This window comes from Leucopleurus acutus (genome assembly GCF_964270905.1).
Source record: "Leucopleurus acutus genome assembly, chromosome: 8".
NCBI classification, from domain to species: Eukaryota; Metazoa; Chordata; class Mammalia; order Artiodactyla; family Delphinidae; genus Leucopleurus; species Leucopleurus acutus.
Window position 1 is genome coordinate 101001286 of NC_139151.1, and position 27937 is coordinate 101029222.

The 27937-nt window shown below is 38.3% G+C and overlaps 1 protein-coding gene across 3 annotated transcripts in view; it reads left to right on the plus strand.

The window, feature by feature from the left end:
• The first annotated feature begins 434 nt into the window (after nt 1-434).
• LOC309965846 (organic anion transporter 7) overlaps nt 435-27937 on the plus strand; it is a 35335-nt gene continuing 7832 nt past the window's right edge. For 2 of the 3 annotated variants that reach the window (XM_082845647.1, XM_082845648.1), the window contains exons 1-5: nt 435-1078; nt 1734-1837; nt 16861-17015; nt 17118-17286; nt 18418-18541. In XM_082845647.1, coding sequence (XP_082701773.1) covers nt 677-1078; nt 1734-1837; nt 16861-17015; nt 17118-17286; nt 18418-18541 — 954 coding nt within the window. In that variant the 5' untranslated portion in view covers nt 435-676. The remainder of the gene's footprint in view (nt 1079-1733; nt 1838-16860; nt 17016-17117; nt 17287-18417; nt 18542-27937) is intronic. The other variant, XM_082845649.1, reaches the window with a different exon arrangement.

The following is a 27937-nucleotide window of genomic DNA, read 5'->3' on the forward strand; positions in this document are numbered from 1 at the left end:
TCTATGCACTGACTTAGCCCTCTGCCCTCCATCACTACCCACACTGACCCCATTTTGAGTAATTTATTTTCAATGTGAAATCATGGTTTGATTTGACTTTCAGCAGAATAATGTCATTTACCAAAAGAAAAATATTGTATCATATTTCACTTGCTTTAAATTAACTCAGGACTATTTTCATTAACTCTTTTAATCAAAAGTCAGTACTAAAAAGCAAAGCACTTACTTTTAGTACTTTTCACAGAAAAACAAAACACGTTTCACTTTCGAGTCTGACAAATGACATGTTCTGAAAGGGACTGCAAACCATGTAGCAGGTTTATTTTATTTTATTTACAGATGTGTAGCTCAAAGTCCAGTGTCACTTTGGGACACTGCTGATAAAAAGAATTTTCACTAAGTAGACCTTTAAACAGTTTTGTCATTTGCTGGAAGCATCTCAGCAAAATATTTCTCTGTGACTTTAAAGAAGACAGTTACCGACCTGATCCCCAAACAAGCTGGAGAAATAGCTTCCATGGCCTTGCTGTGAAGGTGAGACAGGGCCGATTGAGCTAATACTGAGATCAGGGTCAATACACACTTAGTGTGTGACATAGTGAAAGGAAACTTTTTCTCCCTTTGAACTTCTCTAAATAGTCATTTTGCCTCCCCTTGGGGATCACTGCTCAGCTCAATGGCCTTTCAGGACCTCCTGGATCAAGTTGGAGGCCTGGGGAGATTCCAGATCCTTCAGATGGTTTTCCTTTGTATCTCCAGTCTCGTAGTGTACCCTCATATTCTATTGGAGAACTTCACTGCAGCTGTTCCTGGTCATCGCTGCTGGGTTCACATCCTTGACAATGACACTGACTCTGCTAATGGCACTGGGACCCTCAGCGAAGACACCCTCCTGAGAATCTCCATCCCACTGGACTCAAACCTGAGGCCAGAGAAGTGTCGTCGCTTCCTCCTCCCCCAGTGGCAGCTCCTTCACCTGAACGGGACCTTCCCCAACATGAGTGATCTGGACACAGAACCCTGTGTGGATGGCTGGGTGTATGACCAAAGCTCCTTCTCCTCCACTGTCGTGACTGAGGTAAGAGGCCCCATTTACATCTTATGAGTGCATGATCTGGGTGTTTAAGGGTAACAGAGTAATGAACAAGCTTCTAGAACTTTTAGTCACTATTAGGTGCTCATTCTTCATTCTTTCAGCAAATATTAATTACTTCTTTACTGAATGCCAGACACCTATATATTTCATGAGTCTAATGAACTCAAAAATAGATGTGACCTTGCTATTATATGGCTTTTATTATTTAAAAGACCAAAGGTTAAGCAAGTAATTTATGCGATGTGTTTAAAAGGTCAGTAATGCTCAGCCTGGCTTGAAAATTAGAAATATCAGGGATATTGATCAAAACCTCCAAGCGCTGTACCCCAGAGCAACCATATGAGAAGATCTGTAATGAAATTCTGGCCTCAGTAAATTTTTAAATCTCCTCAAATGATTGCACTCTGTGGCCATGTTTGAGGATCACTTATTATGGAATTAAAAAAGGCATAAATATAACCAACAGGTTTAAGCTGATACCTGAATGATAAAAGTCAACTAAAGTAAAAAAGGAAGCTGGAGAGGAAAAAGGGCTGAAACAAAGAAACGTGTAAATCATTTAAACTGTTTCAATCAGGTTTCCACTGAGGGGTTATAAGTTGTGGAGCTCTCCTTTGCTGGTTTCCTTCTCTTCCAGTGGGACCTGGTATGTGAATCTCAGTCACTAAAATCAATGGCCAAATTCTTATTCATGGCTGGAATGCTGGTGGGAAGCATCATATATGGCCATTTATCAGACAGGTGAGTGTCTCTGGATCACAGCTCTCTTTACTCATGTATTTTCATGAACTCATAAATCATTCTTCCATTAAGCAACACTTATGATTACTGTAGCTTTGTAGTATAGTCTGAAGTCAGGGAGCCTGATTCCTGCAGCTCCATTTTTCGTTCTCAAGATTGCCTTGGCTATTCGGGGTCTTTTGCGTTTCCATACAAATTGTGAAATTTTTTATTCTAGTTCTGTGAAAAATGCCATTGGTAGTTTGATAGGGATTGCATTGAATCTGTAGATTGCTTTGGGTAGTAGAGTCATTTTCACAATGTTGATTGTTCCAATCCAAGAATGTGGTATATCTCTCCATTTATTTGTATCATCTTTAATTTCTTTCATCAGTGTCTTATAATTTTCTGCATACAGGTCTTTTGTCTCCTTAGGTAGGTTTATTCCTAGATATTTTATTCTTTTTGTTGCAATGGTAAATGGGAGTGTTTTCTTAATTTCAGTTTCAGATTTTTCATCATTAGTGTATAGGAATGCCAGAGATTTCTGTGCATTAATTTTGTATCCTGCTACTTTACCAAATTCATTGATTAGCTCTAGTAGTTTTCTGGTAGCATCTTTAGGATTATCTATGTATAGTATCATATCAGTATGATACTGGCACAAAAACAGAAATATAGACAAATGGAACAGGATAGAAAGCCCAGAGATAAACCAACGCACCTATGGTCACCTTATCTTTGATAAAGGAGACAAGAATATACAGTGGAGAAAAGACAGCCTCTTCAATAAGTGGTGCTGGGAAAACTGGACTTTTACATACTGTAAAAGTATGAAATTAGAACACTCCCTAACACCAAATACAAAAATAAACTCAAAATGGATTTAAGCCCTAAATGTAAGGCCAGACACTATCAAACTCTTGGAGGAAAACATAGGCAGAACACTCTATGACATAAATCACAGCAAGATGCTTTTTGACCCACCTCCTAGAGAAATGGAAATAAAAACAAAAATAAACAAATGGGACCTAATGAAACTTTAAAACTTTTGCACAGCAAAGGAAACCATAAACAAGATGAAAAGGCAACCCTCAGAATGGGAGAAAATATTTGCAAATGAAGCAACTGACAAAGGATTAATCTCCAAATTTTACAAGCAGCTCATGCAGCTCAATATCAAAAAAACAAACAATCCAAACCAAAAATGGGCAGAAGACCTAAATAGACATTTCTCCAAAGAAGAGATACAGATTGCCAACAAACACATGAGAGGATGCTCAACATCATTAATCATTAGAGAAATGCAAATCAAAACTACAATGACACATCATCTCACACTAGTCAGAATGGCCATCATCAAAAATTCTAGAAACAATAAATGCTGGAAAGGGTGTGGAGAAAAGGGAACCCTCTTGCACTGTTGGTGGGAATGTAAATTGATACCCCCACTATGAAGAACAGTATGGAGGTTCCTTAAAAAACTAAAAATAGAACTACCATACGACCCAGCAATCCCACTACTGGGCATATACCCTGAGAAAACCATAGTTCAAAAAGAGTCATGTACCAAAATGTTCATTGCAGCTCCATTTACAATAGCCAGGACATGGAAGCAACCTAAGTGTCCATCATCGGATGAATGGATAAAGAAGATGTGGCACATATATACAATGGAATATTACTCAGGCATAAAAAGAAACGAAATTGAGTTATTTGTAGTGAGGTGGATGGACCTAGAGTCTGTCATACAGAGTGAAGTAAGTCAGAAAGAGAAAAACAAATACCGTATGCTAACACATATATATGGAATCTAAGAAAAAAAAAGGTCATGAAGAACCTAGGGGTAAGACGGGAATAAAGACACAGACTTACTAGAGAATGGACTTGAGGATACAGGGAGGGGGAAGGGTAAGCTGGGATGAAGTGAGAGAGTGGCATGGACATATATACACTACCAAATGTAAAATAGATAGCTAGTGGGAAGCAGCCACATAGCACAGGGAGATCAGCTTGGTGCTTTGTGACCACCTTGAGGGGTGGGATAGGGAGGGTGGGAGGGAGGGAGATGCAAGAGGGAAGATATATGGGAACATATGTATAGGTATAACTGATTCACTTTGTTATAAAGCAGAAACTAACACACCATTGTAAAGCAATTGTACTCCAATAAAAATGTTTTAAAAAAAACCACTTATGTCAAATTACACTGCCCTGGGGCTTCCTTGCCCCCCAGGGATCTAGAAACACAAACAAATGGAGAATTACAGTCCATGTGGTGAGGGCTATTTTATCAGCTGTGAGCACTGTGTATGGGATACAGAAACAACATCTCCATCAGACATGGGAGCATTTTAGGATGAGGTTTAGAACAGAGGTGCCACAACATGTGGCTTATAAAGACGAGAAAGAGGTACCTATGGGAACAGAGAGGAAGATGTTTCACATCATGAGATTCAACCTGCTCAATGATACAATATGGAAAACTGTTGCGTGCCTTAGTCAGGGGGCCGTGTTCAGTCCCTCTTAGCCGAATGCTTGTGGATTTTCAGAGCATGGTCATCATGTCCCTGTTTCTCAAGTGTGATGGGTAGACATTCCTAAGAAACCTGTGTTATACATAGCAAAGTGTTTGGTGGTATATTCCAAGGACCTTGATTTTTATTTTTGCTGAAACATTACTTTAAAGGTAAATTTTTCAACCATGTAGGGAATTAATCTAATGACAACTTCTGTCACCATTTGTGGTATTAGAAATTGGAATACCCTGTGCCTGACCATACCACTTCTGAATTAGACAGCCAACCTTTGCCACCACCCAAGCCTGTCTCCTCTAAAGGGTATGGGGAATTAAGGTGCCCCTTACCACTACTAGCATAATGCCATCTGTTATCTCAGGTGAAAACTGTGAATTCTGAATTTATGACCTTATCAAAGGTACCTTATAAAAGTTTTCAGAGTCAGAATGTTCATTTCTAACAGTTCTATAACACAGAACTACTCATCTTGCAGAAATAAAAATAAAACAATATATCTATGCTGATTGATTTTTGAAAAAGCTTCCAAGACCATTCAATGCGTAAAATATGGCCCATTTAACAAATGGTGCTGTGACAATTGGATATCCACATGCAAAAGAATGTGAATAAACCTAAAACCATAATAAATATTAACACAAAATGGATTAGCAACTTAAATATAAGATCTAAAACTATAAAACTCAGGAAAAAACAGGTGGAAATCTACATGACTTTGGGTTTGGCAATGTATTCTTAGATATAATACCAAAAGCCTGAGTAACAAAAGAAAATATATAGAGATAGGACTTCATCAAAATTAAAAACTTTTGCACATCAAAGGACATTATCAAGAAAGTGAAAAGATAACCTATCTGATGGGAGAAAATATTTGTAAATCATATATAAAGAATAGATAGGCAAATGGACCAATGGAATAGGGTTTAATATCTAGACTATACAAAGAACTCCAACTCAACAACAAAAAGACAAAAGACTCAATTTTTAAATGGGCAAAGGACTTGAATATACATTTATTTTATGAAGTTATACAAATAGTGCATAAGTACATAAAAAGATGCTCAACATGATGTCATTTAAAAAAATGCAAGTCAAAAACCACAATAAATGGGCTTCCCTGGTGGCACAGTGGTTGAGAGTCCGTCTGCCGATGCAGGGGACACGGGTTCGTGCCCCGGTTTGGGAAGATCCCACATGCCGCGGAGCGGCTGGGCCCGTGAGCCATGGCCGCTGAGCCTGCGCGTCCGGAGCCTGTGCTCCGCAACGGGAGAGGCCACAACAGTGAGAGGCCCGCGTACCGCAAAACAAACAAACAAACAAAAAAAAAACCCACAATAAAATGCCACTTCACACCTACTAGGATGGCTATAATTCAAAAAAAAAAAAAAAAAAAGGAAAATAACATGTATTCACAAAGATACAGAGAAATTAGAATCTTGTACATTACTGATGCGGAGGTAAAATGGTGCCACCACTATGACAAATACTTTGGGAGTTCTTCAAAAGCTAAATTTAGGGAAACCACACGACCCAGCATTCCACTGCTAGGTATAAAACAGAAAGAACTGAAAACAGGAACTCAAACAGATAGCTTATACAACAATGTCATTGCAGCATTATTCACAATAGCCAGAAAATGAAAACAACCCAAGTATCCATCAACAGATGGATAAAATGCGATATGTACATACAATGGAAATTGTTCAGCCATAAAGGAAATAAAGTTCTGAATCATGCTAAAACCATGAAAACATGTAAAGTAAAATAAGAAAAGACAAGACAAATATTTACGATTCCACTTATATAAAATATGTAGAATAGGAAAATTCATAGAGAATAATGTAGAATATAGATACCAGAAGATGGGGAGAAAGAGGAATGGAGAGTTATTGCTTAATGGGTACAAAGTTTCTGTTGAGGATTTTGAAAAATTTTGGCAGTAGCTAGTGACGATGGTTGCACAACATTGTAAATGTAATTAATACCAGTGAGGGATCTATACAGTCAAAAGTGGTTAAAATAGCAAATCATATTTTATATATTATACTGAAATTAAAAAGAAACTTAATCAAGAGCATGAGAAGACAAACCACAGACTTGGAAAAAATACTTGCAAAAGACACCTGAAAAAGAATCGTTATCCAAAATATACAAAGAACGCTTAACAAAAGGAAAATGAACATTCCAATTTAAAAATGGTCAGAAAACTTGAAAGGCACCCCACCAAAGAAATTATACAGATGGTGAATAAGCATATGAAAAGATGCTCCACAACATATGTCATTAGGGAAATGCAAACTAAAACAATGATATACTACTGCACACCTATTAGAATGGCAAAAAGCAAAACACTGACAACACCAAATGCTGACAGAGATGAGGAGCAACAGGAACTCTCTCTCATTTGTTGCTGATGGGAATGCAAAATGTTACAGCCACGTTTGAAGACATTTTGTCAGTTTCTTACAAAATTAAGCACATTTGGCAAATAATCTAGCAATCAAGTTCCTTGGTACTTTCTCAAAGGACTTGAAAAGTTATGTCCACACAAAAACCTACCTGTGGATGTTCATAGTAGCTTTATTCATAATTGCCAAAACTTGGAAGCAACCAACATGTCCTTTAGTAGATGAACTCATAAATAAATGGTGTTACATCAAACCGTAGAATCTTACTCAATGCTAAAAGTAGATGAGCTATCAAGCCATGAAAAGACATGGAGGAACCTTAGATATGTATCACAAAGTGAAAAAAACTAATCTGAAAAGGCTACATATTGTGTGATTCCAACTATATAACGTTCTGGAAAAGTCAAAACTATGGAAACAGTAAAAGGGTAAGTAGTTGGTAGGGGGGAAATAAATGAATAAGCAGTGTACAGAGGTATTTTAGGACAGTGAAACTACTCTTTATGATACTGTAATGGTGGGCACATGTCATTATACATTTGTCAAAACCCATAAAATGTACAACACCAAGAGTGTATCCTAATGTAAACTATGAACATTGGGGGATAATGACGTATAATTGTAGGTTCATCAATCGTATCAAATGGATCTTTGATATTTAAAATCCTTGTTGGTTAGTTCCAAAATTTGTCTCATCTCAGGAGATTTGAAAGATTTCCATTCTCTTGGGAATGAGTTCCATTTTCTTGGTTCTTCACATATCAAGATATTTTGAATTATATCTTGAATATTATAAGTTGTGAAGATTCTATTTTCCATTATTATTCATCAGTAATACTGATTCCTTCATTTCAGCAAGTAATTTTCATGCCTGAAAGTAAACTAAAAACTGTTTCTTATGCAGCAGCTCTGACCTCAGTTTAGATCTTTGTCCTTAGTTGAACTTATTCTGCAGGTGTATGTTTCAGGGGCCATCTGGGGGATGTGTGGTAGACACAATTTTGGGATCCCCTCTTTACCACTTTCCCTTGCTGGAACCCCCACTTTTTTCATTGTTCCCAGTTTCCCACCATCTGTGCCCTGATTCTCCAGATTGCAGGATGGCAGGTTTTTTTCATGCACCTCATTCACTTTACTGTAAGGACTGCACCTTATTCCGGGCTAAGAGCCATGGAAACAGGATGTTCTTTATATTGTTCTCCCTCTGCTCTTATCTGAGAGAGTATACACTCCCCATTACAGTCTATCTGCTTTTGTTCACTCTCACCTATGTTCCAGTAGCTCCTTTTTGTGTATGTACCTGCATTATATTTCTTTTCTGAGGGAATGGAGGGCAAATAGTAGGGTTTAAGGCCTTTATTCCTGGAACCAGAAATGTATGCATCAGAGGCTTTTAAGAGGAGTATTATAATAGAATATTTTAAACCTAATTCTTGAATCTCCACTGATAATTAACTGAGAGAGCCAGAATCATGTTAGGGAAGACATTTTAAAAGTCTGTCAAAATAGGCCTTAGGAAAGATGGTGGGAATTTGAATTAGGAAGATGTCCGCAGAAATGGTAACAAATAGCTGGATTTGGGTCATAATTTGAGGACAATGCGGTAGAACTTCCTGATGCTTTCAGATTTTTAAGGAGGTGATGGTGTCGTAGAGGGTCAAGGAAGATATCTATGTGTCCAGGCTGAGGAAATGGATGAATGCTGATACCATTTAGTGAGATGAAGGGAATGAGACACATATAGAGGAGAAAGTCAAGACTGCTGTTCTGGGGGAGGTGGCCAAGATAATTGGAGTAGGAAGACCCTGAGCTCACTTCCTCCCTTGGGCACACCAAAATTACAACTATTTACATAGCAACTATTGATAAGAAAGAGCAGAATCTAGCAGGAAAAAAATCTTTTACAACTAAAGATATAAAGAAGGAACCAACCACAAAAAGACAGGGAGGAAGGGCAGAGATTCAGTATAGTCAATACCTATACCCTCAGGTGGGTGACCCACAAACAGGGAGGATAATTACAATTGCTGAGGTTCTCCCCAAGAAGCCAGGAGCCCAAACTTTACATTGATCTCCCCAGCCTTGGGGTCCTGCATCAGAAAGATGAGCCCCCAGAAGGTTTGGCTCTGAAGGCAAGCAGAGCTTAATTTCAGGGGAGCCAGAGGGTTGTGGGAAATAGAGACTCCACTATTAAAGGGCTCACACAGAATCTCACATGCTCTGCGATGCACTGCAGAAAGAGAAATTTGAAAGGAGACTGGGTCAGACCCACTTGCTGATCTTGGGGAGCCTCCCAGAGACGCAGGTAGTAACTGGAACTCACCCTGGGGTCATAGACACTGGCATCAGCCATCTAGGGAGCTCATTCTACAATGTGGACACTGCTGCTGGCCAGTGCCATTTTGGAATCCTCCCTCTCCCAGAACCTGGCCCTGCTCACCAGCTTGTCAACACCAGTACTGAGATGCCTCAGGCAAGCAACTAGCCATGTAGGGACACAGCCCCACCCACCAGCAAGAGAGCAGCCTTAAGATCCCCTGAGGCCACAGCCACCCCAGCACACATCCATTTCCACCAGAGGACCCAGGACCCAGCAACACACACCAGTGTGCCATCACTAGCCACAGGACACCCAGGGCCCTGCAACCAGAGAATCTGGAACCCATCAGATGGACAGCTTCACCCACCAGATGGCCAGCACTAGCCCTGGGCCAGCCACACACATGGCAGTGGACAGGCAACAACTCCAGGACCCACTGGGCCCCAGCCCTGCCCACCAGCAGGCAAACTCCAGACCCAGGACCATGGCAGCTCCACTGCTCACCATGTCAGGACCCAGCCCATTCACCAGCAGGCTAACACCAGCTCCAAGACACCTTGGACCCCTCAGCCAGATGCCCCAGGATCCAGCCCCACTCACCAACAGACCAGAAACAGCTTTAGAATAACCCAGACCTCACAGCCTGGTATGTCAGGAACTGACCCAAACGACGAGCAAGTCAATGCTAGATCTGGAACACTGGTCAAAAAAGCAGCCACCCCAGAACACACCCACCAGAGGGTCAGCACTAGCCCTGAGACAATGCAGGACTTGCATCAGCCTCCTTACAACACAGCCCAGCCAACCAGCAGCCAGCAGCCTCTGCACAAGGCAGGGCCTGGCAACCAACTGGACTGGGGACCAGCAGCTCCTATGAGACTGTGCACAGTAGGCATCCACAACAACAGAAGGACCCATGCAGCCCACATAGGGGGCACCTCTAGAGCATATAGCTCTGGTGACCAAAGGGAGTTGCACCGCTGGCATGGATAGGACAACTCCTACAAAAGGCCACTTCTTCAGGTCAGGAAACATAACCAACCTACCAAATACATAGAAATAAAAACAGCAAATTATAAATAGAGCTAGCGCATATATATGGAATCTAAAAAAATAAAAGTTCTGAAGAACCTAGGGACAGGACAGGAATAAAGATGCAGACAAAGAGAATGGACTTCAGGACATGGGGAGGGAGAAGCTGGGATGAAGTGAGAGAGTGGCATGGACATATATACACTACCAAATGTAAAATAGACAGCTAGTGGGAAGCAGCCGCATAGCACAGGGAGATCAACTCAGTGCTTTGTGACCACCTAGAGGTGTGGGATAGGGAGGGTGGGAGGGACATGCAAGAGGGAGGAGATATGGGGATATATGTATACATATAGCTGATTCACTTTGTTATACAGCAGAAACTAACACACAATTGTAAAGCAATTATACTCCAATAAAGATGTTAAAAAAAACCCCAGCAAATTAGGCAAAATGAGGAAACAGAGGAAAGACATTCCAAATGAAGGAACAAGATAGACCCCAGAAGAACTAAGTGAAGTGGAGATAGCCAATCTACCCAATAAAGAATTCAAAGTAATGATCATAATGATGATCAAAGAAATCGAGAGAAGATTGGATGAACAGAATGAAAAGTAAGAAGCTTTTAACAAAGAGTTAGAAAATATAAAGAAGAACCAAACAGAGATGAAGAATTCAATAACTGAAATGAAAAATACACTAGAAGGAATCAGTAGAGTAAGTGATAAAGAGGAAAAAATCAGCAAACTGGAAGACAGAGTAGTGGAAATCACTAAAGCTGAACAAAAGAAAAAGAAAAAACAATAAAAAGAAATAAGTACAGTTTAAGAGACCTCTGGGACAACATCAAGTGGGCTAACATTCACATTATAAGGATCTCAAAAGGAGAAGAGAGAGAGAAAGGGGCAGAGAACATATGTGAAGACATAATAGCTGAAAACTTTCCTAACCTGGGAAAGAAAACAGATAGCCTGGTCCAGGAAGTACAAAGAGTACAAAACTCAAAAAATAAGAAACAAGAAAATTGTGAAAGGAAAAATCTCATTGGTTAAGGCATATATACAGTAAAGGTAGTAAATGAACCAGGTATAAAGCTAAAGGTTATAAGAAAATTAGTTAAATCATCTCTATGTGCAATAAGTATTTAAAGGATTCCAAAAACAAAAAGAGGGGTTCCCTGGTGGTGCAGTGGTTGAGAGTCCACCTGCCAATGCAGGCGACGTGGGTTCGTGTCCCAGTCCGGGAAGATCCCACATGCTGCAGAGCAGCTAGGCCCGTGAGCCATGGCCTCTGAGCCTGCACATCCGGAACCTGTGCTCCACAACGGGAGAGGCCACAACAGTGAGAGGCCCACGTATCGCAAAAAAAAAAAAAGATGTAAAATATGACATCAAAAACCATAATTGTTGGGGGAGGGGAATAATAATGCAGGGTTGTTAAAATGCATTTAAGTTAAGAGATCAGCAGCTTAAAATAATCACACATATAGAGAGACTGATATATATATATATACCTCATGGTAACCAGAAGCCAAAAACCTATAATAGATGCACTCCCCACCTCCCCAAAAAAGAGAAATGAATCCAAAGATAACAATAAAGATAGTAAAATCTATCACAGGTAAAATCAAATCACAAGGGAAGAGAACAAAAGAGAAGAAAGGAACAAAAAAGAACTATAAAAACAATTAACAAAATGACAATTAGTACATACCTAACAATAAGTATTAAAAATGTAAATAGACTAAATGCTCCAATTGAAAGACATAGTGTTGCTGAATGGATACACACACCTAAAAACAGACCCCTATATATGCTGCCTACAAGAGACTTACTTCATATCTAGAGACACATACAGGCTGAAAATGAGGGAATGGAGAAAGTTATTCCATACAAATGGAAATCAAAAGAAAGCCAGAATAGCAATACTTATATTAGACAAAAGAGACTTTAAAACAAAGACTGTAACAAGAGGCAAAGAGGGCCATTGCATAATGATCAAGGGCTCAATTCAGGAAGAAGATATAAAAATTATATATATATATATACACATACACAAATATATATGTATGTATGTGTGTGTGTGTATATATATATATATAAAACATAGGAGCACCTAAATACATAAAGGAAATATTTACAGACATAAAGGGAGAAATCAACATGGCACAATAATACTAGGGGACTCCAACACCTCAATTACACCAATGGAGACATCTTCCAGACAGAAAATCAATAAGGGCTTTAAATGACATATTAAATCAGATGGAGTTAATAGATATATATAGAATATCCCATCAAAAAGCAGCAGAATACACATTATTTTCAAGTACTCATGGAACATTCCCCAGGGTAAGTCATATGATAGGGCACAAAACAAGTCTCAGTAAATTTAAGAAAATTGAAATCATATCAAGCATCTTTTCTGACCACAATGCTGTGAGACTAGAAATCCAATACAAGAAAAAAACTGCAAAAACCACAAGAATGTGGAGGTTAAACAAATGCTACTAAATAACCAATGGTTCACTAAATAAATCAAAGAAGAAATTTAAAAATACCTAGAGACAAATGAAAATGAAAACACAACAATCTGAAATCTATGGGATACAACAAAAACAGTGCTAAGAGGGAGTTTTATACAAGCTTACCTCAGAAAACAAGAAAAATCTCAAATAAACAACCTAAACTTACACCTAAAGGAATGAGAAAAAGAAGAACAAACAAAACCCAAAGTTAATAGAAAGAAAAAAATCATAAATATCAGAGCAGAAATCAATAATACATTAAAAGTATCACAAACCACGATCAAATGGGACTTATCTCAGGGATGCAAGAATGGTTCAATATCTGTAAGTCAATCAATGTGATACACCACATTAACAAACTGAAGAATAAAAATCATATGATCATCTCAATAGATGCAGAAAAACCTTGACAAATTCAACATCCATTTATGATAAAAAAGAAACCTCTCAACAAAGAGGGAACATACCTGAACACAATAAAGGCCATATGTGACAAGCCCATAGCTAAGTAGCATCATACTCAATGGTGAAAAATTGAAAGCATTTCTAGTAATATCAGGATGAAGACAAGGATGCCCACTCTCACCAATTTTATTCACTTTTATTTACATAGATTTGGAAGTCCTAGTCACAACAACCAGTTGAAAAAAGAAATAAAAGTAATCCAGGGCTTCCCTGGTGGCACAGTGGTTGGGAGTCTGCCTGCCGATGCAGGGGACGCGGGTTCGTGCCCCAGTCTGGGAGGATCCCACATGCCGCGGAGCGGCTGGGCCCATGAGCCGTGGCCGCTGAGCCTGCGCGTCCGGAACCTGTGCTCCGCAACAGGAGGGGCTGCAGCAGTGAGAGGCCCGCGTACCGCAAAAAAAAAGAAAAAAAAAATCCAAATTGGAAATGAAGAAGTAAAACAGTCACTGTTTGTAAATGCCAAGATACTATACACAGAAAATCCTAAAGATGATACCAAAAAACTACTAGAACTCATCAATGAACTTGGCAAAAGTTGCAGGATATAAAATTAATACAGTAAGTTGCAAACTTTCAAAGATGCGAATGTGCCCAGAGTAAGGGCGAAGAGAGAGAAAAGGAAGAAAAAGTAACTGAAGAACCAAAGAGATTCATGATGCAGGAAATGGCAAGGGGATTTTCTTTCTTTGAGGAGGCACTGTTAGTTTTTGAGACACAGGACCAAAATGTAGAACAGTACATGAAGTTTGCAGCAGCCATTCAGAATGGAATCCAGTGCTACTGTGTCATCTATGATGAGAAAAAAAAAAAAAGATCTACTACCAAGACATCACTGGATTGTTTTTTCAAGAGGGTAGATAGAATTGAATCTAGCAAGGAACCAGAAGCTGTGCCGTCAACGACACCCATGAGTGCAACTGCAGCTCGCCCTCCATCTCCTGTTGCTGACGATCTTTCAGCTCTACCATCTCCCACCTCCCCTCCCTCCTCCAGTCAGTAACTCTTCTTGCCTGTCCACTTGATGCCAGCTCCTGTATGCCAGCTGTTGTACTGTACTACTGTACTTTTCAAGGTACTGTACTATAAGATTAAAAACGTTTTCTTTATTTTTGTGTTTTTTTATGCATTATTTGTTTGAAAGGTATTATAAACCTATTACAGTACAGTACTGTACTGTACAGCTGATTGTGTTAGTTGGGTACCTAAGCTAACTTTGTTGGACTTACGAACAAATTGGACTTACGAATGTGCTTTCAGAATGGAACCCGTTCATATGTAGGGAACTTACCGTATACAGAAATCTGTTGCATTTCTATACACTAACCAAGAAGCTATCAGAAAGAAAAATTAAGAAAACAATCCCATTCACAATTGCAACAAAAAGAATAAAATTCCTAAGGATAAGTCCAACTGAGGGAGTAAAAGGCAAATTATAAGGCACTGATAAAAGAAACTGAAGACAACAAAACAAATGGAAAGATAAACCGTCCTCAAGGATTAGAAGAATAAATATTGTTAAAATGACCACACTGCCCAAGGCAATCTCCAAATTCAATGCACTCCCTATCAAAATACCAACGGTATTTCTCATAGAACTAGTAAAAATAATTCTAAAATTTGTATGGAAACATGAAAGACCCCAAACAGCCAAAACAATCCTGAGATAAAAGAACAAAGCTGGAGTATCATGCTCTCTGGTTTCAAACTATACTACAAAGCTACAGTAATCAAAACAGTATGATACTGGCTCAAAAACAGACACATAGATCAATGGAACACAAGAGAAAACCCAGAAATAAACCCACATTTATATGGGCAATTAGTCTCATCAAAGGAGGCAAGAATATACAATGGAAAAAGACAGCCTCTTCAATAAATGGTGTTGAGAAAACTGGACAGCTACACACAAAAGAATCAAACTAGACCACTCTCTCACACCAAGCACAAAAATAAATTTAAAATGAATTGAAGACTTATATGTAAGGCCTGAAACCATAAAACTTCTAGAAGAAAACACAAGCAGCACACTCTTTGACATGGGTCTTAGTAATTTTGAGGGGCGGGGTGTATGTCTCCTCAGGCAAGGGGAACAAAAGTAAAAATAAACAGATGGGACTACGTCAAACTAAAAAGCTTTTACACAGGGAAGGAATCTATCAACAAAATGAAAGGCTACTACTTAATGGGAGAAGATACATACAATAAGGGTATAATATCCAAAATATACTGGAATTCATAGAACTCAACATCAAAAAAGCAAACAACCTAATTAAAAAGTGGGCAGAGGATCTGAATAAACATTTTTCCAAGGAAGACATACAGATGGCCAACAGACACATGAAAAGATGCTCAGCATCAGTAATCATCAGAGAAATGCAAATCAAAACCACAATGAGAAACCGCCTCACATCTGTCAGAGTGGCTATTATCAAAAAGACAATAAATTGGTGAGGATGTGGAGACAAGGGAACGCTTATGTACTGTTGGTGGGAATGTAAATTGGTACAGCCACTATGGAAAACAGTATGGAGATTCCTCAAAAATTAAAAATAGAACTACCGTATGACCCACAAATTCCACTCCTAGGTATTTATCTGAAGAAAAAAAAAGCAATAATTCAAAAAAATATATGCACCCCTAAGTTCATTGCAGCATTATTTACAATAGCCAAGATATAGAAGCAACCTAAGTGCCCATCAATAGATTAATGGATAAAGAAGATATGTGTTATATATATATATATATATATATATATATATATATATATATATATATATATATATGTGAAACATATGAAAGAATGAAATCTTGCCATTTTCAACAACATGGATGGACCTAGTGGGTATTATGCTAAGTGAAATAATTCAGACAGAGAAAGACAAATACTGATTTCACTTAAATGTGGAATCTAAAAAAGAAAACAGTGAACAAACATAACAAAACAGAATCAGTTATAGATACAGAGAACAAACAAACAGGTAGTTACCAGAGGGGACAGGTGTGTGGGGAAAGAAATAGGTGAGGGAGATTAAGAGGTATAAACTTCCAGGTGCAAAATAAATGAGTCAAGGTTATGAAATGTACAGTGTGGGGAATAGAGTCAATAACAATGTAATATCTTTGTATGGTGACAGACAATTTATCGTGGTGATCATTTTGAAATGTATAGAAATATGGAATTACTATGTTGTGTAACAGGAACTAACACAGTGTTGTAGGTCAATTATACTCCAAAAACAAATTCATAGAAAAAGAGATCAGTTTTATGGTTACCAGAGTCGGGCATGAGGGGAGGGGCAACTGGATGAAGGCAGTCAAAAGGTAGGAATTTCCAGTTATAAGATAATAAGTACTAGTGATGTAATGTATAACATGATAAATATAATTAACATGGCTGTGTGTTATATATGAAAGCTGTTAGTACGGTAAATCCTAAGAGTTCTCATCACAAGGGAAATTTTTTTCTATTTCTTTAATTTTGTATCTATATGAGATGATGAATGTTCACTAAACACTGTGGTAATCATTTCATGATGTATGTAAGACAAATCATTATGCTGTACACCTTAAACTTGTCCAAGGCTGTATGTCAATTATATCTCAATAAAACTGGGGGAAAAAAGAAAAACAGAAAAAATTTTAAAATAAAATAAAAATAACAAAACATCCCCTAAATTTCAAAGTGTGTCTTCTTTTTGTTCATTTCTACAACAGGTTGTTACTATTACTATATCTAACCTGTTTCCATTTCTCAGGTTTGGGAGGAGGTTAATGCTCAGATGGTGTTTGCTCCAGCTCGCCATTACTGACACCTGTGCAGCCTTTGCTCCCACCTTCCTCATTTACTGCTCCCTACGCTTCTTGGCTGGGTTTTCTACCATGAGCATCCTGACAAATATTTCTGTGCTTAGTAAGTCAATACTTTGGGTCTTTGACATTTTCCAAGCCTTAACTTTGACTTTGAAACTCTAACTTTGTTTGAAGTCAAAATCCTGTTTGTGTTTTCTTTCAGTTGTAGAATGGACAGGGCCCCAATTCCAAGTCATGGGAATGACCATGTCCATCTGTGCTGCTTGCATGGGACAGATCGCCCTAGGAGGAATAGCTTTTGCCATTCGAGACTGGCACACCCTTCAGCTGGTGTTTTCTGTACCATTATTTGTCTTCTTTCTTTCCTCAAGGTATAAGCTTTCTTACATCCTTTGTCTTAGAGGATCCTAGATGCAAGGTACCTGAAATTAGGATGCAAGAATTCTGGGTGGTCTTAGTCAACACTTGAGCACATGCTCTAGTAATCTGTGCCCTATGTACAATTAAAGAAGCAGAACGGGTAGGGTTGCCAGATAATACCAAGGGCATTCAGTTAAACTTGAATTTTAGATAAAACAACAAACTTTTTGTATAGTACGCCAAATATTGTATGGAGCATAGTTACACCAAAAATTATTCATTGTTTATATGAAATCTCTACTTACCTAAGAATTCTGTATTTTCATTTACTAACCAGATAAAACACAGTGTCTCATTAAAGTAAAATTTCAAATAAACAGCAAATACTTTTTAGTGTATGTCCAAAATATTGCATGGGACATAGTCATACTCAAGAATTACCCATATTCACTGTTCATCTGAATTCAAATTTAACTAAACACAGTGGGTTTTCTTGTTGTTTTAAAATTTTATTTATTTATTTATTTTTGGCCACCTTGGGTTTCGTTGCTGCGCGCGGGCTCTCTACAGTTGTGGCGAGTGGGGGCTACCCCTCACTGCGGTGCGCGGGCCTCTCATCACAGTGGCCCCTGTTGTTGCAGAGCACGGGCTCCAAGGAGCACGGGCTTCAGTAGTTGTGGCACACAGGCTCAGCAGCTGTGGCTCGTGGGCTCTAGAGCGCAGGCTCAGTAGCTGTGGCGCACGGGCTTAGTTGCTCCGCGGCATGTGGGATACTCCCGGACCAGGGCTCGAACCTGTGTCCCCTGCATTGGCAGGCGGATTCCCAACCACTGCGCCACCAGGGAAGCCCAAACACAGTGTTTTATTTGCTAAAACTGATAATATCCCCCTGAATAATGGGGGGAGTGCACTATGACTCCAACTCCATATTCCCGGCAGTCGGTGAAGGTGTACTGCATGGAGAGGTCATCTTCACAGCTTCCGAGTTATGGTACAAAAGAACCTAAGTTTATATTTCCTGGTATAACAAAACAAGAGATAGGTATTAGATGGGAGGGGAGAGGCATTTCAGGAAAAAGCCTCTGTGAAAAAAAAATGGGCAAATGAGAGTTGATGGCACCTCTGTCCTCTTCTTTGATCAGGTGGCTGGCAGAGTCTGCTCGGTGGTTGATGATCACCAACAAACCCGAGGAGGGCTTAAAGGAGCTCAGAAAAGCTGCTCACAAGAATGGAAGGAAGAATGCTGGAGACGCTCTAACCATGGAGGTGAACAGGAGAGGGAGTTGGTTATGGAATATAGGAAACACGTGACCTGACATATACACTAGTCGGCGTCCATAAAGTGAATAAAGGGTGGGAACACTGGTGTGGTTTGGGATCTTCTTACCTCATTGTCCTGGTCTTCAATAGCTGTCAACACGGTTTGAGTGAACATTAGGATGCTCATGCCGAAAGGACTGGATGGAGATATTTTACTCAACAGAAGCAGATAACGCATGTATGTGGAAGCTAGAAAAATGGTACAGTATTTATGATTGTAAAGGTTGTTATTGTTCTCACTTTGTGTTAGAGAAAGTAACCGAAACTAATCCATTTCTTTCCAATTAACATTTCAATGTTTTTTTTTTTTCAGGATAGTAAGGCAAGTTGAAGGGCAGCTTAGTGACCATGCAGAACAGAGCATAAGGAGGCTTATTTGTCAAGTCAATCATATATGCTTCCATTCATGGTATATTTACTGAAAGGGCATTCTGTTCTATATAGGAAATATGGTAATGACCACAATAGTCCAAATCCCTGTTTCGTGGAGTTTACATTCTACGTATTACAAGTTCCAAGAACATGACTGAGTGGAAATGCTTCAGAGAGATCTTTCTCTTTTTTTATTTTCCTCCCCAGGTATGGAAAGCAGACGCTGCTGTGTGTCATAAAGTAGACCATTCATCATGTCACGAATGTATAAATTATTTATTGAAAAATTATAATGTAGTAGGCGTGGTGCTTGGTCATGAATAGCTGTATGAGTCAGAATTCCATTTTTCACAGTTTTAATATTAAAAAGAGAAATTTTAACATATATTTTAAAATAACTTTTATTGTGGTCAAAATGCATAGAATGAAATCTAAAAATTTTAACTGTACAATACAGTATTGTTAACTATAAGTACAATGAGCTCTAGGACTTTTTCATCTTGCATGACTAAAACTCTGTACCCATTAAACAACAATTTCTCAATTCCCTTGTCCCCAGTCCCTGGTGACCACCATTCTACTTATTGTTCTATTATTTTAATATTTTAGATACCTCCTATAAGTGGAATTCTGCAGTATTTGTCCTTCTATGAGAGCTATTTATCCTTTTGTGACTGACTTACTTCACTTAGCAAAATTTTCTAGATTCATCTATGATATAGCATATGGCAGGATTTCCTCATCTTTATGGTTGAATAATATCCTATGGTATGAATATACTACATTTTCTTTATCCATTCATCCGTTGATGGGCATTTAGGTTGTTTCCATATGTGAATAGTGTGGCAATGAATATGAGTATGAAAATGTCTCTTCAATATCCTGTGTACAATTCTCTTGGCTATATAACCATAATTGATATTGCCAGATCATATGGTATTTCTGCTGTTAACTTTTTTGTTTGCAACGATAAGAGAATGAAAAGAATGCTAATAGAGACAAGGAGAAATCATCTGCCCTCATTTAACAGGAAAAAGAGAGTGCTAGGAGCTAGACAGCCAAAGAGAAGCAATAAAACATTTCGGCAAATAAGTTCAATTACACGTGTCATAGATTTTTAAAAAAACACTTTACTGAGGTATGGTTAACATACAAAGAGCTGTACATATTTAATGTACACAACTTGATGTATTTGCAGATGAGTATACATCTAAATATCATCACCACAGTTTATGCAATAAACATATCCATTACCTCCTAAAACTCTCTCTGCCCTTTATTCATTATTTTTTTGTGATAACACTCAACATAAGATCTACCCTCACAGCAACTTTTAAGTATACGGTACAGTATTATAACCCTAGACACTAGACTGTAAAGTAGATCCCTAGGATTGATTTATCTTGCACAACTGAAACTTTGTACTCTATGACAAATATTTCCCCATTTCTCACATCCCCCAGCACCTGGCAAACACCATTCTACTCTCTGCTTCTTCGAGTTTGACTCTTTCAGATTCCTCATATAAGTGGTATCATGTAGTATTTGTTCTTTTGCACATGGATTATTTTACTTAGCATAATGACCTCTAGGTTCATTATGCTGTGGAAAAGGGTGGAATTTCCTTCTTTTTATTGCTGAATAATATGCCATTTTACATATATATGTGTATACACACACACACATATATATATTTTCTATTCATCCATGGATGGACATTTAGGTTGTTTCCATATCTTAGCTATTGTGAATAATGATCCAGTGGACATGTGAGTGCAGATATCTCTTCAAGGTCTTGATTTTAATTCCTTTGGATATATACCCAGAAGGGGGATTACAGGATAATATACTAGTTCTATTTTTAATTTTTTGAGGAAACTCCATACTGTCTTCATAGTGGCTAAACCATTTCACATTCCTAACAGCAGTGTACAAGGGTACCCTTTTCTCCACATCTTCACTAATTACTTTTTTTTATAATTGTCATCCTAACTGGTGTGAAGTGATAACTCGTAATTTTGATTTGCCTTTCCCTAACAACTAGTGGTGTTAAGCACTTTTTCATGTACCTCTTGGCCACTTGTATGCTGTCTTTGCAGAAATGTGTATTCAGTTTGTATGCCAATTTTTAAATTAAGTTATTTGGCTTTTTTACTATTGAGTTGTACGAGTTTCCTATGTATTTTGGATATTAACCCTCGATAAGACATATGGCTTGCAAATATTTTCTCCCATTCTGTAGGTGCTTTTTCATTTCGTCAGTTATTTCCTAGCTGTGTAGAAGCTTTTCAGTTTGATGTATTTAGTACGATTTGTCTATTTCTGCTCATGGCCTGTGCTTTTGGTGTCACATCCAAACAATTATTGCTAAGACCAATATCAACAAACTTTTCTCCTATGTTTTCTTTAGGAATTTTACAGTTTAGATCTTACATTTTAGTCTGTAATCCATTTGTGTTGATTTTGTGTATAGTGTAAGTTTCCAGTTTCATTCCTTTGCATGTGGATATCCAGTTTTCCCAGCACCATTTATTGACAATATCCTGTCCCCATTGTGAATTCTTGGCACAACTGTCAGAAATCAATTGTCTGTATGTGCATGAGTTTATTGCTGGGCTCTCTAGTCTGTTCCATTGGTCTATATGTCTGTTTTTGTGCCAGTATCACACTCTTGGTTACTGTGGCTTCGTAATATATTTTGAAATCAGAATATGTGATGCTTCCAGCTTTGTTTCTGTTCAAAAATGCTTTGACTGTGGGGACCGTCTATGTTTCCATGTGAATTTTAGGATTGTTTTTTCTATTTCTGTAAAGAATGCCATTGGGATTTTGACAGGGATTTATTGAATCTGCATATTGCTTTGCGTTGTATGGACATCTTAACAGTATTCATTTATTTGTTTAATCCATGAACATGATGTCTCTCAATTTTCTAGTATCTGCCCTAATTTCTTTCTTCAGGGAGTATAGTTTTCAGTATACAAGTCTTTCACCTCCTTGGTTAAGTTTATCCCTAAATACGTCATTATTTTGATGCTACTGCAAACAGGATTGTTTTCTTAATTTTATTTTTAGACAGTTTGTGGCTGGTGTATAGAAATATAACTGATTTTATATGTTAATTTTGTATCCTGTAACTTTACTGAATTCATTTATTAGTTCTAACAATTTTTTGGATATGTATTAGGGTTTTCTACAAATTAGATCATGTTGCCTTCAAACAGACAATTTTACTTCTTCCTTTCTGATTTGAATGCCTTTTATTATTATTTTTCTTACCGAATTGCTCCGGCCAGGACTTCTAGTCCTACATTGAAGTGTGATCCTTGTCTTGTTCCAGATCTTAAGGGAAAAGCTTTCAGTTTTTCACCATAGAGTATGATGTTAGCTGTGGGCTTTACATATATGGCCTTTCATGTAAGTTCCTTCAATACCTAATTTGTTGAGAATTTTTACCATAGAAGTGCATTGAATTTTGTCAAATGTGTTTTCTGCATTTATTGAGGTAATCACATGATCTTTAGCCTTCATTCTGTTAATTTGGTGTATTGCATTGATTTGCTTATATTGAACCATCCTTGCATCCCAGGAATAAAGCCCACTGGGTAATGGTGCACGATCCTTTCAATATGCTGTTGAATTTGGTTTGCTAATATCTTGATGATTTTTTCAACTATGTTCTTCAGGAATATTGGCCTGCATTTTTCTTTTCTTTTCTTTTCTTATGGTATCTTTGTCTCACTTTGGTATCAGGATCATATTGGTCTGACAAAATGAGTTTAGAACTGTCCCTGTCTTCTATTTTTTGGAAGAGTTTGAGAGGATTGGTATTAATTAATTAATACCTAATTAATTAATCTTCAAATGTTTGGTAGAATTCACCTGAAAAGCCCTATGGTGTTAGGCTTTTGTTTCTGGAATTTTTAAAATTACTGCCATATACTCCTTATTAGTTATTGGCCTATTGAGGCTTTCTGTTTCTTCTTGATTCAATCTTTGTGGGTTATATGTCATATCTTTGTGTTGCAGTGATCCTTTTATCATTATAAATTACCTTCTTTGTCTCTTGTGACAGTATTTGATTAAAGTCTATTTTATGTATACAAGTTGACTATCCCTGCTCTGTTTTGGTTATCATTGGCATGGAATGTCTTTTTTTATCCATTCACTTTATGTCTACTGTGTTTTTAAATCTAAAGTGACTGTCTTACAGATAGCATAAAATTGGATCTTTTTTTAAAAATTCATTCAGCCACCTTATATCTTCTGATGGATGAGCTTAATCCATTTACATTTAAAGTAATTATTGATAGGTAAGTACTTACAATTGATAAATTGTTTTCTCTCTGTTTTATTGTTCTTTTTTCCTCTCTTCTATTGCTATCTTCCCTTGTGATTTGATTTTTTATAGTGATGTACAATACTTTGATTCTTTTCTGTTTTTATTTTGTATATCTACTGTAGGTTTTCTCTTTGTTGTTTCCATGAGACTTGCATGAAACTTCTTATAGTTATAACAGTCTATTTTAAGCTGATAACGACTTAAATTCTATTATGAGCAAAAACTATACTTTTACTTTCCCTAAACACGTTTGATGTTATTAATGCCAGAATTCACTTCTCTCAAATCATGTATCTATTAATAATTTTTGTGGTTCTAGTTATTCTTAACAGTTTTGTCTTTTAACTTTTATACTAGTGTTAAAGAAATTTACATGCCACCATTACAGTATTAGATTATTCTGTATTTGTCTTATATTTACTTTAACCATAGAGATTTTTACTTTCATATGCTTTCGTGTTGCTGTTTAGTATCTTTTTCATTTCAACTTCCTTTAGCCCTTCCTGTAAGGCACGTCTCTTAGTGACAAATTCCCTCAGTTTTTCTCTGGGAAAGTTTTTATCTTCCTCATTTTTAAAGGACATTTTTGCTGGGTACTCCATTCTTGGTTGGCAGGTTTTTCTCTCAGTACTTTGAATATATTATTCCACTCTTTCCTTTCCTACAGAATTTCTGCTGAGAAATCCACTGATGGTCTTATGGGAGTTTTGTTGAGTGTGGTGAGTCACTTTTCTCTTGCTGCTTTCAAAATTCTGTCTTTATATTTCACTTTTGAGTATTTAGTTATAATATGTTTCCATGTAGACCTCTCTAGGGTCTACCTACTGGGAGTCCTTTGTGCTTCATGAATCTGAATATCTACCACTCTCCCCAGAGAAGGGAAGTTTTCATCCATCATTTCTTTAAATGAGTTTTCTGGTCCTTTCTCTCTCTCTTCTCCTTATGTGATTCCTATAATGTGTATATTGATTTTTTTATATTGTTCCATAAGTTCCTTAGGCTGTCTTCACTCTTTTCCATTCTGTTTTCTTTCTGTTCCTCTGACTATGTAATTTCAAATGGCCTGTCTTTGAGTTCATAGGTCCTTTATTTTGTTTGATCAAATATGCTGTTGAAGCTCTTAATTGAATTTTTTAGTTCATTTATTATATGCTTCAGCTCCAGAATTTCTGTTTGGTTCTTTTTTATGGTTTCTGTCTCTTTGTTGAACTCCTTATACTCTTTATGTGTTGTTTTCCTTGTTTCATTTTGTTGTCTTTCTGGGTTCTCTTGCAGCTCACTAGCTTCTTTATGATTATTGTCAAATATTTGTAGGCAGTCTGTAGATCTACACCTCTTAAGAACTGGTTACTAGTGCTTTATTTTGTTCTTTTGGTGATGTCATGTTTTCCTGATTCTTTGTGATCCTTGCAGCCTTGTATTGGTGTTTGTGCATATGAAGAAGCAGTTATTTCTTCCAGTCTTTTCAGTCTGGCTTGGGCAGGGAAGCTCTTCACCAGTCCCTGGAAATTCTGGGCAGGCCACTTGGCAGAGACTACAGGTGGACCAGTTAGCAGGGTTCAATAGTGGTCCTACTGCCTCGGTCCACATACGGCTGTGCCTTCAGCCAGGGTCTGCAGGTGGGAGGGCCCACTGCTAGCGTCCATGGAGAGGCAGAACTTGTTCTGGGGTCTGTGGACAGGCCTGGTGCCATTGTCTGTGGACAGGCTAGATGCCAGAGTCCACAGGTACTGTTGTTGGTAGGCAAGTTTCATTTCAGGGTCCCTGGATGGACCTGCTGCTGGTCATGGGCCAAAGGCAGGTCTGGTGATGGGATCCACAGGCAGACATGTTGCTGGGGTCCTGAGAAGGGTGGAGTGGTGTCTGGGGTTATTACACAGAGGCAGTGGCCCTGAGAGGCCCTGAGATGATAAAGAGCCATTGGTATCGTCTTTTTTTTTTTTTTGTAAATATTTATTTATTTATTTATTTTTGGCTGTGTTAGGTCTTCATTTCTGTGAGAGGGCTTTCTCTAGTTGCGGCAAGCGGGGGCCACTCTTCATCGCGGTGCACGGGCCTCTCACTGTCGCGGCCTCTCTTGTTGCAGAGCACAGGCTCCAGAGGCGCAGGCTCAGTAGTTGTGGCTCACGGGCCTAGTTGCTCCACGGCATGTGAGATCTTCCCAGACCAGGGCTCGAACCCGTGTCCCCTGCCTTGGCAGGTGGATTCTCAACCACTGCGCCACCAGGGAAGCCCCAGTATAGTCCTTTTTTTAAAGAAATTTTGAAATTTAGGTGGAGCTCTATGGCACTCTGAGACTGTATCAATATATACCTGACTTATAGGAAATTATTTTGTGCCAACTAACATCTTGGAAGTATCTTTAGTTCCAAGCCCACACCTAGTATTTTGTCTACCAGGTTGGCCCAATCCAAAGAATTAAAGCTTAAATCTTACAGGAAAATTATTTACCAGGTAAATAACAAAAATAAGTGTTACGAGCTGGAAGAAAGAAAGGAACAATGCATTATCAGGGTAAATGGCAAATGACAATCACCTCAGTGGCAAGAAGAAGAAAGACAACATTGTACAAGAGGAACAAATAGGAACTGGATTCTATGCATGAATGAGTACCCAAGATCGCCTTAATTCCATTTTTTTTTAATTTTGTAAAGATTATTCAGAAATTTGTGGTCTTAGTCATGTTTAACCTCCATCTGACCGATTGCCAAACACATTCACTCCAGACAATCCTTCTTACTTAAAGCTGTTCCTCTTCATATCAATAACAATCCACTGATGAATCCAGTTTTGGCTGTCTTGGAGTCCAGTAAATGATAAACGTTTCCTCTGCCTAAATCACACCCAACTGAGGGAGAGTTAGTGTGCTCAGAAAGATGACAATAAAAACTTATTTCACTACAGTGAAAACTGAAATAGAGGAAGTGTCTAAATTTCAAGCAACAATAAGTTTGCTAACACTTCAGCCCACAACTGAACTTATTCACAAGTGCCAGGTTTTTCCACAGATGCAGAGCCTGCATTGCTAAATATAAGGTGTGACCCAGGCAGCAAATCTGAATGAATTTTCATTCTAAAGGCATTCTGGGTCACTGAAGCATATCCATTGCATTCTCCTACTTTACCAGTCAAATACCTCAGTCCTCCAAGGGGCAGTGAGGGTAGGTATAAAGTGGCCTGTAGTATTACTCTTTCAAAGTCTTTCTTCTTGGAAACATGAAGATTATGAAGAAAGTGCCCCTACCCTAAGCCACCAGTGTTTCTCAGGCAACTTCTTTTTGGTCAGTTCTTATTTCAGTCATCCTTTGGCAGATTCATTTTCCCATCTTTTCCTTCTTTATCTTTTAATAAATTGTCCTCCTCCCCTGCTCATTTCATTCTACTGGTTCTGGTATTTCAATGCAATTGTGGTCTTATCTACCTTCCTTCCTGCTCTAAACTCTGTACATTCCAAATTCTGATACTCTCCTCTCACCTCTGCTCTGTCCAATTTCCTCCTCCTATTCCTGTGTGACATCTACAGTCTTTTTCAGTCTTCTTTTCTATTGTCCTAATTGTTTCAGACCCAGTAGAAACACAAGAACTCATGCTCCACAGTAGCCCAGCCTGAAATACACTTCAGGCTGTATAAGAAATACACTTTCTTAAAGGATCCCAAGGCGCACTGTCCAATGAAACCATTAAAACGTATTCAGTTGAAACTCGATTCTCACAAACTCAATGATGGCGCACTTATGTGATGGTAAGTGACATGGCAACTATGAGAGACCAACACAAACGTCTCCCCTGAATCCTCTGCAGGTTTCTCTTACATCCATAAAACTTCAGCGTTTTCCCAACTATTCTACATTAAGAGACGTTTCTTTCTAAATATCATAAATTGTAATTTTGAAGAAATAAATGTCCATTTTCTCCATTTCTGATCTCATTGACAAACATCTTCTCAAAGCTCTCCCAATCCATGTTTTATACCTATATTGGTTCTTGAATTTCAAGTCTTTCAGCTTCTAAATGCATTCCACCTTCAGCCAGTTTCTTCCACCCTCCCTGTCTTCCGTCTTTCTTTTTGTCTTCCTCTTTCCCTTCCAAATTTATTTCAGGACTACTTGATGACACATCCTGTGACAGTCGCAGAGGGGAAAAGTCTACAGTTTCTATCTTCAGAAAGATCACACTCAACAAGTAAAATGGGCTTGATAAAATCTCTTTGAATTAAAGCAAGGGTGGAATGTGACTGTCAAGGGGGGACATAAAATCTGAACCGCAGATATGTGGGCAATGAATGCATCTTGGAAGTAGTTATATATGAAATGGGTCTTACAGGTTAAGGTAGAACTATCCAGGTTTAAACCAGGCAGAGAGATGATTAAATTTGCAGTTGAGAGCAGTCCAAATGACTTACAGAGGGGTCAAATCAGGGTGTGCTGGTAAATGTTTAACACTTAACATTACAAGAGGAAGAGAAGCATAGATCTCAGATTTGTGGCAGTTATCACTTTCCGTGGTGCGACTATCACCACCCCAGCGAGTTTCATGCCACCAACCAGATGGCAACTGCTTTACAAACCATCTAAAAATTGAACAAAGGGCTTTTGTGAATTTGTACACACTGATTCCAGAATGCTACT